The sequence below is a fragment of the Arachis hypogaea genome, chromosome 10 (assembly GCF_003086295.3).
Source record: "Arachis hypogaea cultivar Tifrunner chromosome 10, arahy.Tifrunner.gnm2.J5K5, whole genome shotgun sequence".
In the NCBI taxonomy this organism is placed as follows: Eukaryota; Viridiplantae; Streptophyta; class Magnoliopsida; order Fabales; family Fabaceae; genus Arachis; species Arachis hypogaea.
This window is the reverse complement of record NC_092045.1, coordinates 105,770,885-105,786,736: the sequence shown is the minus strand read 5'-3', so window position 1 is coordinate 105,786,736 and position 15,852 is coordinate 105,770,885. Positions and strand designations below refer to the sequence as shown.

Here is a 15,852-nt window from a genome sequence, read left to right as displayed (position 1 = left end):
TCATCCGTTGGAGAAGGACGACTATGGTTGTCCTTAGGGTCCATTTCGGTCAGGCGCGGGATGTGCTCCGAATTGTATACTGAATTAATCTTCGGAATGGCTTCCTCCACGACCTTCTTTAAGCTTGCATTGTGGCATTGTCTGGCCTCCTTGTAGTCGGCGTGGACTGTTGCTATTTTGTGATCCTGCAAGGGAAACTTGACACACAAATGAATGGTGGAAACAATGTCTCCAAGAGAGTTAAGGGATGGGCGTCCCAAAATGATATTGTAAGGGCTAACACAGTCGACCACTAGAAATTGAATGTCCAGTGTTTTGGAGTTTGGGGGTTCTCCTAATGTCGTTCTCAACCAGACATAACCTGATATGGGGACTCTTTCGCCCGAGAAACCTGCCAGTTCTCCTCATGATGGCTGTAGTGACTTATCGCTTAATTGCATCTTCTTGAATGTGGAGTAGAACAAGACATCGGCACTGCTTCCTGGATCGAGTAACACCTTTTTCACAGTCAGTTCTCCCATGCTTACTGAGATTACTACTGGGTCGTCTAAGTTTGGGGTTCTTGATTTGAAGTCAGAAGCACTGAAACTGACGTCGGCCGAGGAGGTCGGAATTGGTGAGTTCTGCTGAGTTCCTTCCATTGTCATCATGGCTCTGTAACTTCGCTTCCTTGCTGTGTTTGTTATTCCTCCTCCAGCGAAACCTCCTGATATGTAGTTTATGACCCCTTTGGAGGTAGGGGTTTCTACTGGGTCCTGCCATGTTCTTTTTTCTCTGTGCTCTGAGTTATACTTCAGCTTGTTCATGTCAGCTGTTTACTTCTGGTTCCTGGAGCCGATGTATTTGACTAGTAGCCCTTATCTTACCAATCTCTCCAATAGGTACTTAGCCGCCACACACTCGTCCATGGTGTGGCCGAATTTCTGGTGGAATGCGCAATGCTTTCCTTTGTCCACGTACTTTTGGTCTTGGTATGTTCCTGCCTTGACTGATGGCTTTATGAGCCTGTTGTGTAATATATCCTTTATTATGTCCTCCCTTCTCGTGTTGAACCTGGTTTAGGAATCAAATTTTGGAGTTAGTTTAATCGATTTTCTATGATCTTTAATATTAGACCTGCTCGGCTTGTCATCATCTTTTCGTGACGGTGGTCTTTCATTCCTTCACGTTTCACGTAGTTCCTCTATTTCAATTTGTCTCGTGGCCTTGTCTCGGAATTTCTCTAGTGTCTTCGGTTTGGCCACAACTATGACTTCCTGGAACTTCCCTGGTCGGAGGCCGCTTTTGATAGCATGCAATTGCACTTCTGGGTTCAAGTCGGGGATTTCCATGGCTGTCGTGGTGAAACACGTCATGTAATCCTTTAGATTTTCATGCTGCCTTTGTTTAATCGTGTTGAGATAATCTGAGTCTCTCACATAGATTTTTGATGCTGCAAAGTGATTGATGAACATCTTGGCGAATTCGTCAAAGTTGGTTATGGACCCTGCAGGCAAATTAGAAAACCATAATAAAGCAGCTCCATCTAAAAAAGTAGAAAAGGATCGGTATAAAATGGGGTCACAATCATTGTTGAGAAACATCATGGACTTGAACTTGGTGACATGGACTTTAAGGTCCCCGATCCCCTTGTATGGTGTCAGGGTCATCAGAAGCGTAAAATTCTGGGGCATTTTGTAACTCATTATCTCCTCGGAGAACGGGTTAGCTCGTCGCCTCCCGGACTTAGGGGGATTCTCTCCTGTCATAGCGTTGACTTCTGACTGATGCTCTTCGTGCTGTTCAGCGTTTGTCCTTTTGCTGTCGACCTTCCGATCTTCGTTGTTTTGCATCGCTGCCAACAGTTCGGCCATGAGATCGGTGTTAGTTCGGGGGGGTTGTTGAGTTTCCGAGTGATCCGTCATGCTTCCTTTCCTGCAAAGAAAGAGAGATATGCATCAGATATGGATGAGCTAAAAATAGTTATATCTTCGGGTGAGGAAGAATCAACGGATCCCCACGGTGGGTGCCAAATGTTCTTGCGCGGATATTGGTGTCGAGCTATACGTCGGTCTTCTATCTGTCAAGATAAGCCCGACGATCTAAGCTGGTTGGGTTGTATCCTCAAGAATTTGGATCCGAGCGTGGTACCTGCAAAAAGGACTCCGACACCCAAGTCAGTAAAAAGTAAAAGATCAAATACAAGGAGTGGATGAGAATAAATGTGGTTTCGGTGAGTATACTGGATTTCTCTTTTTCCTTGTGTGTATTGTTTAATTCCTCGGCCTGACTTTATAACGTAGTCTGTTCGCTTAGTGGTCCGTTAGTCTCCGTGATTCTTATTTGCTGTAGTCTGAGATTGAATGGGACGTTTTAAATCCGAGATCTACGGGACAGAATTTGTTTGAATTGAGCCGTTGAGCCGAGGTATCTGTTCGGTCTTATCCGACTTTATGGAGGTACAGTACATATTTTTACATGAATTTTTTTTAACACATCCAAAATAACAAGATAAGATATAAAATACTTTTAATACACATTCAAAATTTATTAAATTTGTGCTTATATTTCTTTACATAAATATTTTTTTAACACAAACAATAAAAAAATTGATTCTCTTTTGCTGTTTTAGTTTTGGGAATAGCTCAATATACATAATTACATAGCACTTCTACAATGAAGTTTAGGAACGAGATTATTAAACAAGTTTTTGAGCCACGTATACAAAACTAATAAAATAGAAATATCCGTATACTTAAAGAAAAAGCAAACGTTGTTTGTGATACAAAGAAGGGCAAAACGGTTGCTCTTGAGGGCTCATCTCATAGGCCAATTGGGAGGATGAAAAGAGTGTTGCACCATAACTGAATTGGTTAGAGGAAAATATCAAAAAGGCATGAGAATGTGGGAGACAAGGGTAGAGTACATTGTGAGTACCTCTCTCTGTTAATTCTTCTCCTCTCTGGCTTATCTTTCTTATGAACCCCTTCCCTTATTTGCTATGCTCTTGGCTTGCAGGTGATCTCTCAAGACCATTTGATTGACACCCTTCGTTTCTTCGGTCTTAATTGATATTAGACTAGACTATATACTTTTCTTTTCCCACCTATAACATGCTTGAGTAGATTATTTTTCATTCCATTTTATCTCTGTTCATAACAAATTGGTGCTTTCATTGACTCCATGGCGGATAATACTCGAATGCAAACTATGCAAGCGGCCATCAACAAGCTCACTGAACAAGCCGATCTCCACCATGAACAGCTCACCATGATTACCCAGTCCTTGGCAGCGATACAAGCGCAGCTCATATCCCCGACGGTAAACTCGCCTACACAACCCCATTCATCGTCTGGTTTCGCACCGTTACGACAATTGAAGGTGGATTTTCCTAAATTTAATGGGGGAAACGATGTACTCCATTGGCTTTATCGGGCAGAGAGATTTTTCAAGATTTATGATGTACCGGAAGATCAAATGCTCGACGTCGTCGCAGTCAACCTCGAAGGGCGGGCTTTAGCGTGGTTTCAGCTTTGGGAAAAATTGAATCAGGTAAGGAATTGGATGAATTTGTCGATTGCCATTCAAATACAATTTGGCCCTTCTCAATTTGATAACCCTAGAGAAGAGTTACTAAAATTGAAACAAACTTCCTCTGTTGACAAGTATTTTGAATCCTTCAATGATTTAGCTTCAAGAACCTATGGCATGGACGACACCCTGTTATTGGATTGTTTTACAGGGGGTTTGCATCCAGAACTAAAACGCGAGGTGAAGGCACGATCGCCGTCATCTCTTCTTCAGGGGGTTTCTTTAGCCAAGTTGTTTGAGGAGCGTTTCTTCCCGTCCTCCTCGCGATGGAAATCATCTTACCCTCCACCCCAACATACTGTACCCAAACCCTCACCTGGGTCCAACCCAATGACCCTGAGTCCCAACCCCACATCCCCACTATTGCCCACTCCAACTAGCTCCACCAAGTTACGTAAACTCAGTCCCACCGAGATTCAGTTTAGACGCGAGAAGGGTCTCTGCTTCACATGTGATGAGCGTTTCTCTCCATCCCATAAATGTGCAACCAAACATTACTTCCTCATCCAAACCACAGAAGCAATACCAGAGGATCCACCAATTGAAGAGGAAAACACTGAGATCAAACAGCCTGATGATTTTGGAGAACATATCACAGAGGATTCCCATCATCTCTCTTACAATGCCTTGACTGGTATCCCTGCAAAAAGGTCAATCCGTTTTAAAGGGACAGTAAAAGGTCGAGAACTGCGTGTTTTAATGGACGGAGGCAGCTCTGACAATTTTATTCACCCCGCCTTGACTAAGAGACTTGCTGTCACTGTGCATCAGGCACCCCCATTCAAGGTGGAGATAGGAGATGGCACTTTGTTACAATGTGAAGGCGAAGTGAAACGATTGCCAGTAAACATCCAGGGCCACACTTTGTTTGTGAATGCTTTTGTACTGCCAATAGCCAATGAGGAATTGGTGTTGGGAGATATATGGCTAGAAACTCTTGATACACATTTGGTAAATTACAAAATGAAATTTATTACATTCTTTGATGATGGAAGATTGGTAACACTGCAGGGTGAGTTACAACAGCTGCCAGCTAAGGCACAATTCAATCAATTAAAACGACTCCAGGCCACGGATGAGATCGCTGAACTATACACTATGCAGGTGCAGTCGAAAGATAGCATGGAACCTCCTATGTTAACATTACCATGCAATTTGGACCCTGAACTTACTTCACTCCTTCGTAACTTTGCGGATATATTTAGCATTCCTCATGGTCTTCCACCACCACGTAGCCATGATCATTCAATCGTGCTACTTCCAAATGTTCCCCCTGTGAAGGTGCGACCATATCGATACCCCTATAGCCAGAAGACTGAGATTGAAAGAATGGTAAGAGATATGTTAGCTGAAGGCATTATTCAACCAAGCACCAGTCCATTTTCTTCTCCAGTGTTATTGGTTAAGAAAAAAGATGGCTCATGGAGGTTTTGTACTGACTACCGTGCCCTTAATACGGTCACTGTTAAAGACTCTTTTCCAATGCCAACAGTAGATGAATTGATTGATGAACTGTTTGGTGCACAATTTTTTTCGAAACTCGATCTACGTTCTGGGTATCACCAAATCAGAGTAAAGCCAGAAGATTGTTACAAGACTGCTTTTCGCACTCACCAAGGGTTATATGAATGGCTTGTTATGCCATTTGGTCTCACCAATGCTCCTGCCACATTCCAGAGCTTAATGAATTCTATTTTTGCAAATGTGTTGCGACAGTTTGTACTCGTATTCTTTGATGACATCCTTGTGTATAGCTCGGATTGGTCCTCTCACGTACAACATCTAATGCATGTCTTTGAAGTGCTGCGCACCCACGCCTTATATGCCAAGCTATCCAAGTGCTCCTTTGGAAAGCAACAAATTGATTACTTGGGACATGTGGTTTCCCGAGAGGGTGTTCGCGTTGATGACGCCAAGATTTTGGCAATCAAACAATGGCCATCTCCCACCTCGATCAAACAACTTCGAGCATTCATCGGCCTTGCCAGTTATTACCGCAAGTTTATAAAAAATTTTGCTTTACTTGCTGCCCCACTGACTGATTTATTAAAGAGGGATAATTTTAACTGGTCCCCTCATACGGAAGCCACCTTTCAACAGTTGAAGACAGCTCTTACTAACGCCCCAGTGTTAGCACTACCTGATTTTTCCAAGCAATTTGTGCTCGAAACAGATGCATCTGGGGCTGGTATTGGGGCCATTCTTAGTCAGGAAGGTCACCCCATCGCTTATTTTTCTAAGAAGCTTTCTAGTTTGAATCAAAAGCAATCCACATATGTTCGGGAAATGCAAGCGATCCTCACAGCGGTGGCTAAGTTTCGCCACTACTTGTTGGGCCACAAATTTGTGATTCGCACCGATCACAAGAGCCTCAAGGAGATGCAAGCGCAAACCATACAAACACCGGAACAACAACTATGGCTTTCAAAGTTGTTGGGCTATGATTTTACTATAGAATATAAGAAAGGGAGCGAGAACAAGGGAGCAGATGCTTTATCAAGATCCTTCCTCAGCCTAACCATGATAAGTGGTGCCTTGCTGCCCCAATTACGACAAGAACTCGAGGCCCACACACCATCTGAGGAGTTCACTGAAGCTGAAATTCAATCAGGAAAACTCCAGCTGCGACAGGGCCTGTGGTACTGGGGTGATAGATTGGTGATTCCGGCTACCTCTCCACTGACCAAAACCATCTTGCGATAGTATCATGACTCTTTGCTGGGTGGACACGCTGGGTTCCATAGAACTTTAACAAGGATCTCTGCACAGTTTTATTGGAAACATATGGCCAAAACAATTAAGGAATCTGTAGCCACTTGTTCAACTTGTCAGCGAGTCAAATATAGTACTCAACCACCGACCGGGTTATTGGAACCACTTCCTATCCCATCTCATATTTGGCAGGACATCTCCATGGACTTCATTACTGGGCTGCCACCATCCCATGGATGCTCAGTTATATTGGTGGTGGTGGATCGCTTGTCAAAGTTTGCTCATTTTATCCCCTTGCCAGCAGACTTTACAGCCCCTAAGGTTGCGGATGCTTTCCTGCGAAATGTGGTAAGCGTTCATGGCATTCCTCATTCTATTGTCTCGGATCGAGATAAAGTATTTACCAGTAAGTTTTGGGAACAATGTTGTGGCAAGCAAGGCATTTTTTTAGCTCGGAGTTCTGCGTATCATCCAGAAACTGATGGACAAACCGAGGTCCTCAATCGTTGTTTGGAAATGTACTTGCGCTGCTATACTCAGGAGAACCCTCGCGATTGGTACCATCTCCTTCCTTGGGCAGCTTATAGTTACAATACGTCCTACCACTCGGCAATAGGAATGACCCCATTCAAGGCTGTGTTCGGTAGGGATCCTCTCCCTCTCATTCGTTACGAGCCTACTGCGTCTGATATACCAGCCGTACAAGAACAATTACAACAACGTGATGAGGTTCTAACCACCCTCACGTTGAACCTCCAGCGAGCCCAGCTACGTATGAAGCACAACGCTGATAGTAAGCGAAGAGAAGTTGAATTCAATGTTGGCGATTATGTTTTTGTTAAACTGCAACCGTATCGCCAACATTCAGTGGCATTGCGGAAAAATCATAAGTTGAGCATGAGATACTTTGGTCCTTTTCCTATTGCGGCACGGATTGGCAAAGTTGCTTATCGACTACAATTACCACCTGAAGCGAGGATACACCCTGTTTTTCATGTATCGGCGTTAAAAAAGTGTAGGGGAGATCCAGGGGCTACTAATATTCCTACACCATTGCTGTTGGATGAACAAGGCTTGGGAGTCCAACCACAGTGGGTTTTGGGACACCGAATGGTGAAGAAACATGACCGTTGGCAAGAACAAGTTCTTATCCAATGGCATGGAGTACCAGCAGAAGCAGCAACATGGGAACCATATGAAGAAATACAGCAGCAATTTCCCACTTTCAACCTTGAGGACAAGGTTTTTTTTAAAGGAGGAGGTAATGATACAAAGAAGGGCAAAACGGTTGCTCTTGAGGGCTCATCTCATAGGCCAATTGGGAGGATGAAAAGAGTGTTGCACCATAACTGAATTGGTTAGAGGAAAAGATCAAAAAGGCATGAGAATGTGGGAGACAATGGTAGAGTACATTGTGAGTACCTCTCTCTGTTAATTCTTCTCCTCTCTGGCTTATCTTTCTTATGAACCCCTTCCCTTATTTGCTATGCTCTTGGCTTGCAGGTGATCTCTCAAGACCATTTGATTGACACCCTTCGTTTCTTCGGTCTTAATTGATATTAGACTAGACTATATACTTTTCTTTTCCCACCTATAACATGCTTGAGTAGATTATTTTTCATTCCATTTTATCTCTGTTCATAACAGTTTGTCATAAAGCAACCGTGGAGGATAATGTTCAATAGTATTGTTGTATAATACATTAAAAAATACATCTAAAATTACAAAATTGTATATTAAATAATTTCTTAACATATCCAAAAAAAATAATTGTATTTATTACTCTTGTTAATTAGAATAAAAAATTATATATACAAATCTTAAAACCGAAAAAATTAATTTTGATATTATTATTTTAATTTTAATTTGGTTTATTATTTTTGTTTTATTTAATTTAAATTTAAATTTAAATATTCTAACTTTAAAGATATATAATTTTGGATTTTAAATATATAAGAAAATATTTAAAATATAATATCTAAAAATAATTATTACAATCAATAATAATCGATTAAATGATGAATTATAATAGATACTTAATTATACCTTTTTTTTAAACTCTTTTAGATTAGTCTATATCACTTTTTATATTTTTACATATATCTAAACTCTTCTAAAATGTTTTATGATCTTTTAAAATCTTTTAAAACTTTTTAGAATTTTTTGGACCTCTTAAGATATTTTAGAAAATTTCAAAACATTTTTAAACACTTCAAAATATTATATAAATACTATTAAATGTATCATCTTAAAATTTATCGTGACATAGGGTTGATTTTTAACTTAATAGTTCAGCATTCTGTGGAAATTCTGGAGGAATATATGTCTGATATGAATTTATGATATAATGCTATAGTTATGCTTACTATTATATGCTAAGTTGCTAATAATGAATAAATCATAGTTGTGTGTGTCTGTCATTATCTCTGGAAAAGGTCATTTTATATGAAAATTTCATTATACTGTTTTTGTGTTGATACTTATTTTATCATTGATGAAACGGACGGATTTAAATATGATAAGACATACTAGAACATTTTAATGATGAAATCAAAACATAACTAGGTTATGTGTCACGTATTCATCATTATATTCTGATCTCTTGATATTGTGCTTAACTTGGAGTCTTGGGATAAAGCTTTTTGTCATTCAACCTTAATTATTTCAGAGAGAGTGTGTGTTTTCTTTTTCTTTTTTTTTTTTTTTTTTTTAGTTCTTGGACTTTTGAAACATAAATTATGAGTGTATATACGTACATCTAGAGGAACTCAAATTGAATTGAATACCATTTTTTGGTATATGGATTATCAGTCATGCAGCACCATATAGGCACATAGGAATTCTTAATAATATGCGTAGCAATTCTCTTAAATTTCAAATAAAATAAAAATTTAAATGTATTTGAGATCCCCCAAAAAAAAAAGTTGAACCTTTATCGTCAATATTTCTTTTAAGAAAGTATAGGAAATTAATCTTTAAGTAGTTAATATTAACTAATTTTTTATTGCAAAATTATTTTTTTAACTTTTAATTTTAGAAAATTTAAGATATAAAATTCAGGACTTAGAATTTATAATTTAAATTTTAGTATTTAAAATTTAATATTAAAAAAATTAGTTGATGTTAGTTAAAAAGGTTGACCCTCCAGTTCAACTCAAATTATTTAGAAAATTTAGAATGTATACAATTTTTTTAGAAATTAGGAAAAAATAAGAATAAAAAAAATCGAACAAAGCCTTATAGTTTGAGAGGTTTAGATAAGTATATAGTAGTTGAATATTGCGGTCTAAAATGAAACACAACGTAATGCAATACGTAACCAAGTAGTGTGCTTATTAGATCTTTTTGAAGAAATTAAAGCACATTCATCTGCTTTCGTAATTCAATACTCGGTGTCCTTTTTCATTCTTAAAATTACGACGTGGCATGGCATCTATGGCACAGGTTGAAGCCGAGAAGAACATATATAATGAGTTACACATGCATACACATTATTGGATTATTACATGGTTACTTGTATTGAGATTATTATAGGCTGCGTATGTGCTTTTATGTCAAATGAAATCGTAACCAAGTAGTGTGCTTATTAGATAGCAAAATAGCCGTGGCCAATAGATAACATTCACACTAAATATATGTTTAATTTTGATGCACTAAAACAGATCAGAATTGTTTAATTATATTTATTTTTTATTATTTTTTTATGAGCAAAGGGGCATAAATCTCAAGAAACAGAGAAATTACATAGAAATCATTTTAGCAAATTTAACTCCAGATGTATCTGCTATAAGCGCCGCAGAGAGAAATACCGGAGGAAAAGAGAAATACATGAATCCAATCTGACAGAGGTGAGTTTTCTTAGCTAACAGATCTGCACAAAAATTTCTTTCTCTGTAGACATGGGAGACACGAATATCCCATGGATGAGCAAGAAGCAGCTTGATGGCACGCAATAGGGGGTTCTTGCAGTTCTAGAGGGAGCCATGTTCTGAACAAAATTGGAAGCACAGAAGGAGTCCGTCTCAACCAGGAGCTTCCCAATGCCTAGCTCACGAGCCAGCTTAATCCCTGCGTACAAGCCCCATAATTCAGCCAAGGTGATAGAGCAATTCCCCAAATTCATCATGAACCCTGCAATCATTTTTTCTGACAGTCTCTAATCAGACCACCACAACTCGCCATGCTTGCTGGGGGGCATAACAGAGCCATCGACGTTCAGTTTAAACCATCCCTCAGTTGGGAGTTCCCACCCAATCATATCTTCTCTACTGGTATTCAGCGTTGAAACTCCTACTTCAGAAATGGCGAGACAATCCTCGTAGTTCTTGGCCAGGTAAATAACTTGATTAAGTAAAGTATTTGGGTTAGAGGGAACATTTTGAAATATGAGCTCATTTCTGCTTTTCCATGCTAGGTTGCAGGTGGTGATGAAAATAATGGGCCAGCTGGTCCCATTTCTATTATGAGGGCTCCACAAATTCTCTTTCAACCAGGCTTGGATATCTGTCTGAAAGAAATTTTGCTGAGAGTTCCTATTTACCAAGCTCTTCCATGTTCTGCTGATGAAAGGGCAATCCCGCATCACATGGAGCAAGGTCTCGGAGTTATTTGGACATCTTGGGCAGTCTGCTACTTCAGTAAGACTTCTTCTAGCTCTATTTTCATTAGTTAAGAGGGCATTTTGAGATAGAAGCCAAGTGAAGGCTCTCAGACGTTGGGGAAATTTGAGTTTCCATATTTTATCAAAAGGAAAATCACTGCTAGGGTTGGATTGGTGTGTTGTTAGATAGGTGGATTTAATAGAAAAAATACCTGTAGAAGAGGGCAATCAGCAAATCATATCTTCTCCCAAATCCCATTGGGGTGCCTTATTTGATCTTATCATATCAATAGCTTCACTAGGTAGCATTTGGTTCAGAATGTTAAGCTTCCAGGTACCGTCTGAGTTCGCATAATTAGCCACATTGTCTTTAATGACGGAATGGATATCTTCTAGAGCTAAATCACTGAGTTTAGGAATTCCTGCTATCCATTGATCTGTCCAGAAAGCCACCTCTTTACCGTCTCCTATCCTCCAAATAAGGTGAGGTGTGAAGTCATTCCATATTTTAACGATACCTTGTCACGTATTAGAGCTACTATTCTTCTGTTTTACTTTAGGCAACAGAGCTTCCCCACAGCCATACTTACTGCGAAGAACTTTCACCCAAATAGATTCTTTGTTGTTAATAAGCATCCACGCTAGCTTCATAAGGAAAAGCTTGTTGTTTTCTTTTGCCGTCCTAAAGCCCAGCACCCTTCACTCTTAGGTTTGCATATATTGTCCCAACTGATAGGATGAACCTTTCTCCTATTAATATCCGACCCCAAATGAAATTGCGACAAATTTTATCAATTTTTCCACAAACAGCCACTGGGATCTTCATGGTTTGCATTGCATAGCTAGGGATGGATGCAAGAGCTGAGTGTGCCAAAGTGCACCTGCCTGCTAGAGATAAGGACTTGCTATTCCAGCTGTTTAGTCTTTTTTGCATTTTGTCTAAAATGAATTAGAAATGGTGCTGACTGCAGCGCTCATGAATGGGAGGAACACCTAGGTATTTACCTAAATTGGATGTTAGGGAGATACCTAGGTTGTTGCTCAAATCATTTTTCACAGAGTGGTGAATGTTGTTGGAGAAGAAAATACAAGATTTATCATAGTTGATGCTTTGGGCTGAGCTGCTGCAAAAAATTTCCAAAGCCTCCTTGATAACACTAATTTGGCTATTGTTCGCTTTGGCAAAAAGGATAAAGTCATCTGAAAAACACAAATGAGACAAATTAGGACCATTTCTAGAAAGCCTAATATGATCCCATTTTTTCTCATTCACTAGTTTGGTGATAAGTTGAGATAATCTTTCAATGCAAAAAATAAATAGATAAGGGGGTAGAGGATCTCCCTGACGAATCCCTCTTGAGAGGCTGAAAGTTTCCGAAGGAGAACCATTCCAAAGGACATTGAAAGAGGAGGTAGTGATACAGACACCAATAAGATTGATAATGTTAATAGGGATATTTGCATCTTCTAGAGTTTCCAAGATGAAATTCCAATTCAACTTGTCATAGGCCTTTTCGAGATCCACTTTTATCGCCATAAAGCCTTTTTTGCCTTTTTTGATTCTCATAGAGTGAACCACTTCCTGAGTGATGATGATATTGTCAGCACAAGCTCTTCCAAGAATAAAACTGGATTGAGTATTCGAGATGAGTTTTGTCATAAACGGCTTTAATCTGGTAGCCAGCATTTTGGTTACTATTTTATAGCAGATGTTGCACAAACTTATGGGCCGAAAATGAGCAAAAGTCTCAGGGGTATCAATTTTGGAAATTAGAGAAATAAGAGTTTGGTTGACACTGCTTATGCTAGATGGGTTAGTGAAGACCTCTTTAACCCAGCTACAAACAGTAGCTCCAACCTTATCCCAAGAGTGCTAAAAAAACTTTGGGGGTAGATCATCTGCTCCTGGAGCTTTCCAGCCACCCATATCAAAAAAGCAGCTTTAATTTCTTCATCAATAGGTTCTTTAGCAATAAGCTGTCTCTCTTCCTCATATAGGGCTGGAAAGTTACCTGAGATAGGAAACAATGATAAAATGTTAGAATTAGTATCAGCTAAAAAAAGATTTTTAAAAAAATTCACTCCTAGAGCTTTAAGAACATCCGGATTATCAGACCAATTTTCATTATCAATTTTTAGAGATTTAATTCTATTATTCCTTTTCCTGCCATTAGCTTTAAGATGGAAGTAAGTAGAATTTTTGTCCCCAAATTTGATAATGTTGCATCTGGACATTTGAAACTAGTAACTCTTCTCTTGAACAACAATATTCTCATATTCCATGCAGAGTTCTTTTTGAAGTTTTTCAAGAAAAGGGTTACTTTGAAATGAGAGACTTTTATTGATGCCTTCTAAACGGGCAATAATGCAACTTTTTTTCCTGAAAATATTTTCAAAAGTCTCTCTATTCCAAGCTTTAGCTCTATTAGTAAAGGAGTTAATATTATCAATCAATGAGTCATTCGGATTCCATGCATCATTAACAAGATTAGATTAATCATCATGAAGTAACCAAGGGGCAAGAAGACGAAAAGGTTTGTTAGAGTTATCCTGGATAGTGTGCTGAAAATCTATCAAAATAGGTAGATGGTCCGATTTCAACTTTGATAGATGTTTAACTCCTGCTGCCTGAAAAAGTTGAGCCCACTTGAAGCTGCTTAGAACTCTATCTAGCCTTCTCTTGATGTGACCCCGCTGTCATGTAAAGGGAGAACCCAAAAACTCAACCTCCATCATGCCATAGTTACACATGCAATCAATAAATTTGTTGGTATCTGAGGAAAGGTTGGAGCTTCCCCCAGAGTCTTGGGCAGATTTAATAGCATTAAAATCGCTGCTGATACACCAAGGCCCAATTGTAAGGTTAGCAATTTTCTCTAACATATACCACAGATCCCTTCTGATAGTTGGATTAGGGCTACCGTATATAGCCGTGAGGAACCAGGGCTCTTGTTTATTCCAAGAAACCTTGCAATGGATTAGTTGCTTGTGAATGCGTAGCACTTGAACATCCCAGACATCTTTATTCCAGAGGCACCAAATACCTCCAGAGAATTCTTCCCCCTCACTGATGGTTCAAGTGTCAAAACCCATTCTTTTAATAACATTTTCTGCTTTAGAACCTGAAACGTGGGTCTCAAAAAGGCAAATAAGCGAAGCATGATATCTAAAGCTCATATATCTAATAATGATAGAGAAACCTTTAGCAGAAGCTCCTCTACAATTCCATAGTAAAATATTCCTACTAATCATTATGATAAGAAAGAATAAAAAAGGGTACAGAGGCATAAATCTTTAGCAATTCGAGGATACTTCTGTAGTCCTCATAGGGTCAGCAGCCCCTGCCACCATATAGTTGCTTGATTGATCTTCCACCATGTATTTAGATCCTGAATTGTTATGATAGGGAATGTCTCCTGGATCGAAAGTGTAGTTTATGATAGGTTGAGGATCAGCTCTCGAAGAGGATGGACCTGTTTGAGGTGTTATTCCTTCTTTGAAGATAGTACTTGGAACTTCTCCACCAATGGGTACATACCCTCCTTCTCTGTGGACTTTTGCTTGTTCCCTTAGTATGTAGCTAAAACTTCTCAAATAGTCTTGATGATCACCTTGTTTACCTGTTTTTGATTGTTGAGCTATCTCCTGTGGGGTTGTGGCTATGTTTGGGCTGACCTCAGCCTGGTTAACTTGATTTTTACCTTTTTGAGTAGCGGGTGTAATCTTCTTAGACTGATTTATTAATTTTTTGCCATTCTGACTTGTGACAAGTTGTTGATTTTTCAATTTTTGGACATTAGAGCTATGGTTCTAATTTATTTCAGATTTCTGCCATTGATTTTTTGATATTTTCTTTTCTTTCATGGAGGGGTTACTGTTGATTCTGCTCTGAGTCATCTGGTTGGTATTCTCTTCCTTTAAATTAGATAAAACATTAAAGCGAGATGACTGATTTTTTGCATATCCTTCCTTTTTTGGTTCCTGATTTAATTGCTTGCCTCTTCTAGCATTTTTTTTAACTACCATCCAGGAACCAAAAGGGGATGATTGTTGCTGATCCTTGATTGCCATTATTTGTGGTGTATCCATGCTAATATCTTGGCCATTACTTTCCTGATTTACAGCGAGATTCTCGCTCTCTATCTGCTCTTTCCCTTTCTGACTCTGATTCTGATCCTCCTTGGCATGTGGTTGTTCTAGCCGTTTGTCAGTGGAGTATTCCGGCAGATTTGAGGGTGAACTTTCTGGTATGGAGACTGCTGCCCGATATACTCAACTCTGGGCAATCGTCCTTTCTGTGGCCATATCTTCCACAGTTAAAGCAGATTAACTGAAGGCCTTCATACTCCAGGTAAAAATCCTTACCTAGAGCAGAGAAAGAAAGAACAAGTTGCTGCCTAAGGTCCACCTCAACACAAATCCGAGCGAACTTTTCTCTAGAGTGTATGGACGTATAGCCGTCGATTTTCAACATAGTGCCCTGGGAGTTACCCACTTTCCCTAGAAAATATTTGTTGTAGAGTTCTACTGGTAGGTTATGGATGCGGACCCAGACAGCTACTTTTTGGATTCTCATCTCGTGAGGAAAGAAAAGAGGTATCCACCTTTGGACCAAAAGGTAGTGATCAGCAATCATCCAAGGCCCTTCAAAGAGGGCGTAGGCATAGTCCTCCTGAGCATGGAAACGAATCAAGAAAAATTTTTCCTCCAGATCCGTTACGTTGATGGTGCTTTGCTTCGCCCATCTTCTGGTTACCCATCTCTCCATAAGAGGGAGCCTGATTTTTTTGTCCAACGGTTTCACAATAAGAGAGAGTTTCTATGGCCTACACCATTCATCGTATTCCTCTAGGGACACTTCGATAACAGGTTTGGGATTGAAGGGAGCTAGGGGTTCTTCTGCAAGTCTATCCTTCTCGAATTCAGATTCATAATCTTCAGAAACCATCTGAACAATTTCTTCAGGATTC

General features: G+C 39.5%; 1 protein-coding gene across 1 annotated transcript; it reads right to left on the bottom strand.

Moving 5' to 3' along the window:
- Positions 1–15,089: 15,089 nt before the first annotated feature.
- On the bottom strand, positions 15,090–15,650 carry LOC140175740 (uncharacterized). The gene has a single exon (XM_072204287.1). The coding sequence runs from the start codon at positions 15,648–15,650 to the stop codon at positions 15,090–15,092; it is 561 nt and encodes a 186-aa protein (XP_072060388.1).
- Positions 15,651–15,852: the final 202 nt, after the last annotated feature.

Coding starts and splice junctions, on each gene's coding strand:
- LOC140175740 (XM_072204287.1), bottom strand. CDS start 15,650: ATGGAGAGATGGGTAACCAGAAGATGGGCGAAGCAAAGCACCATCAAC.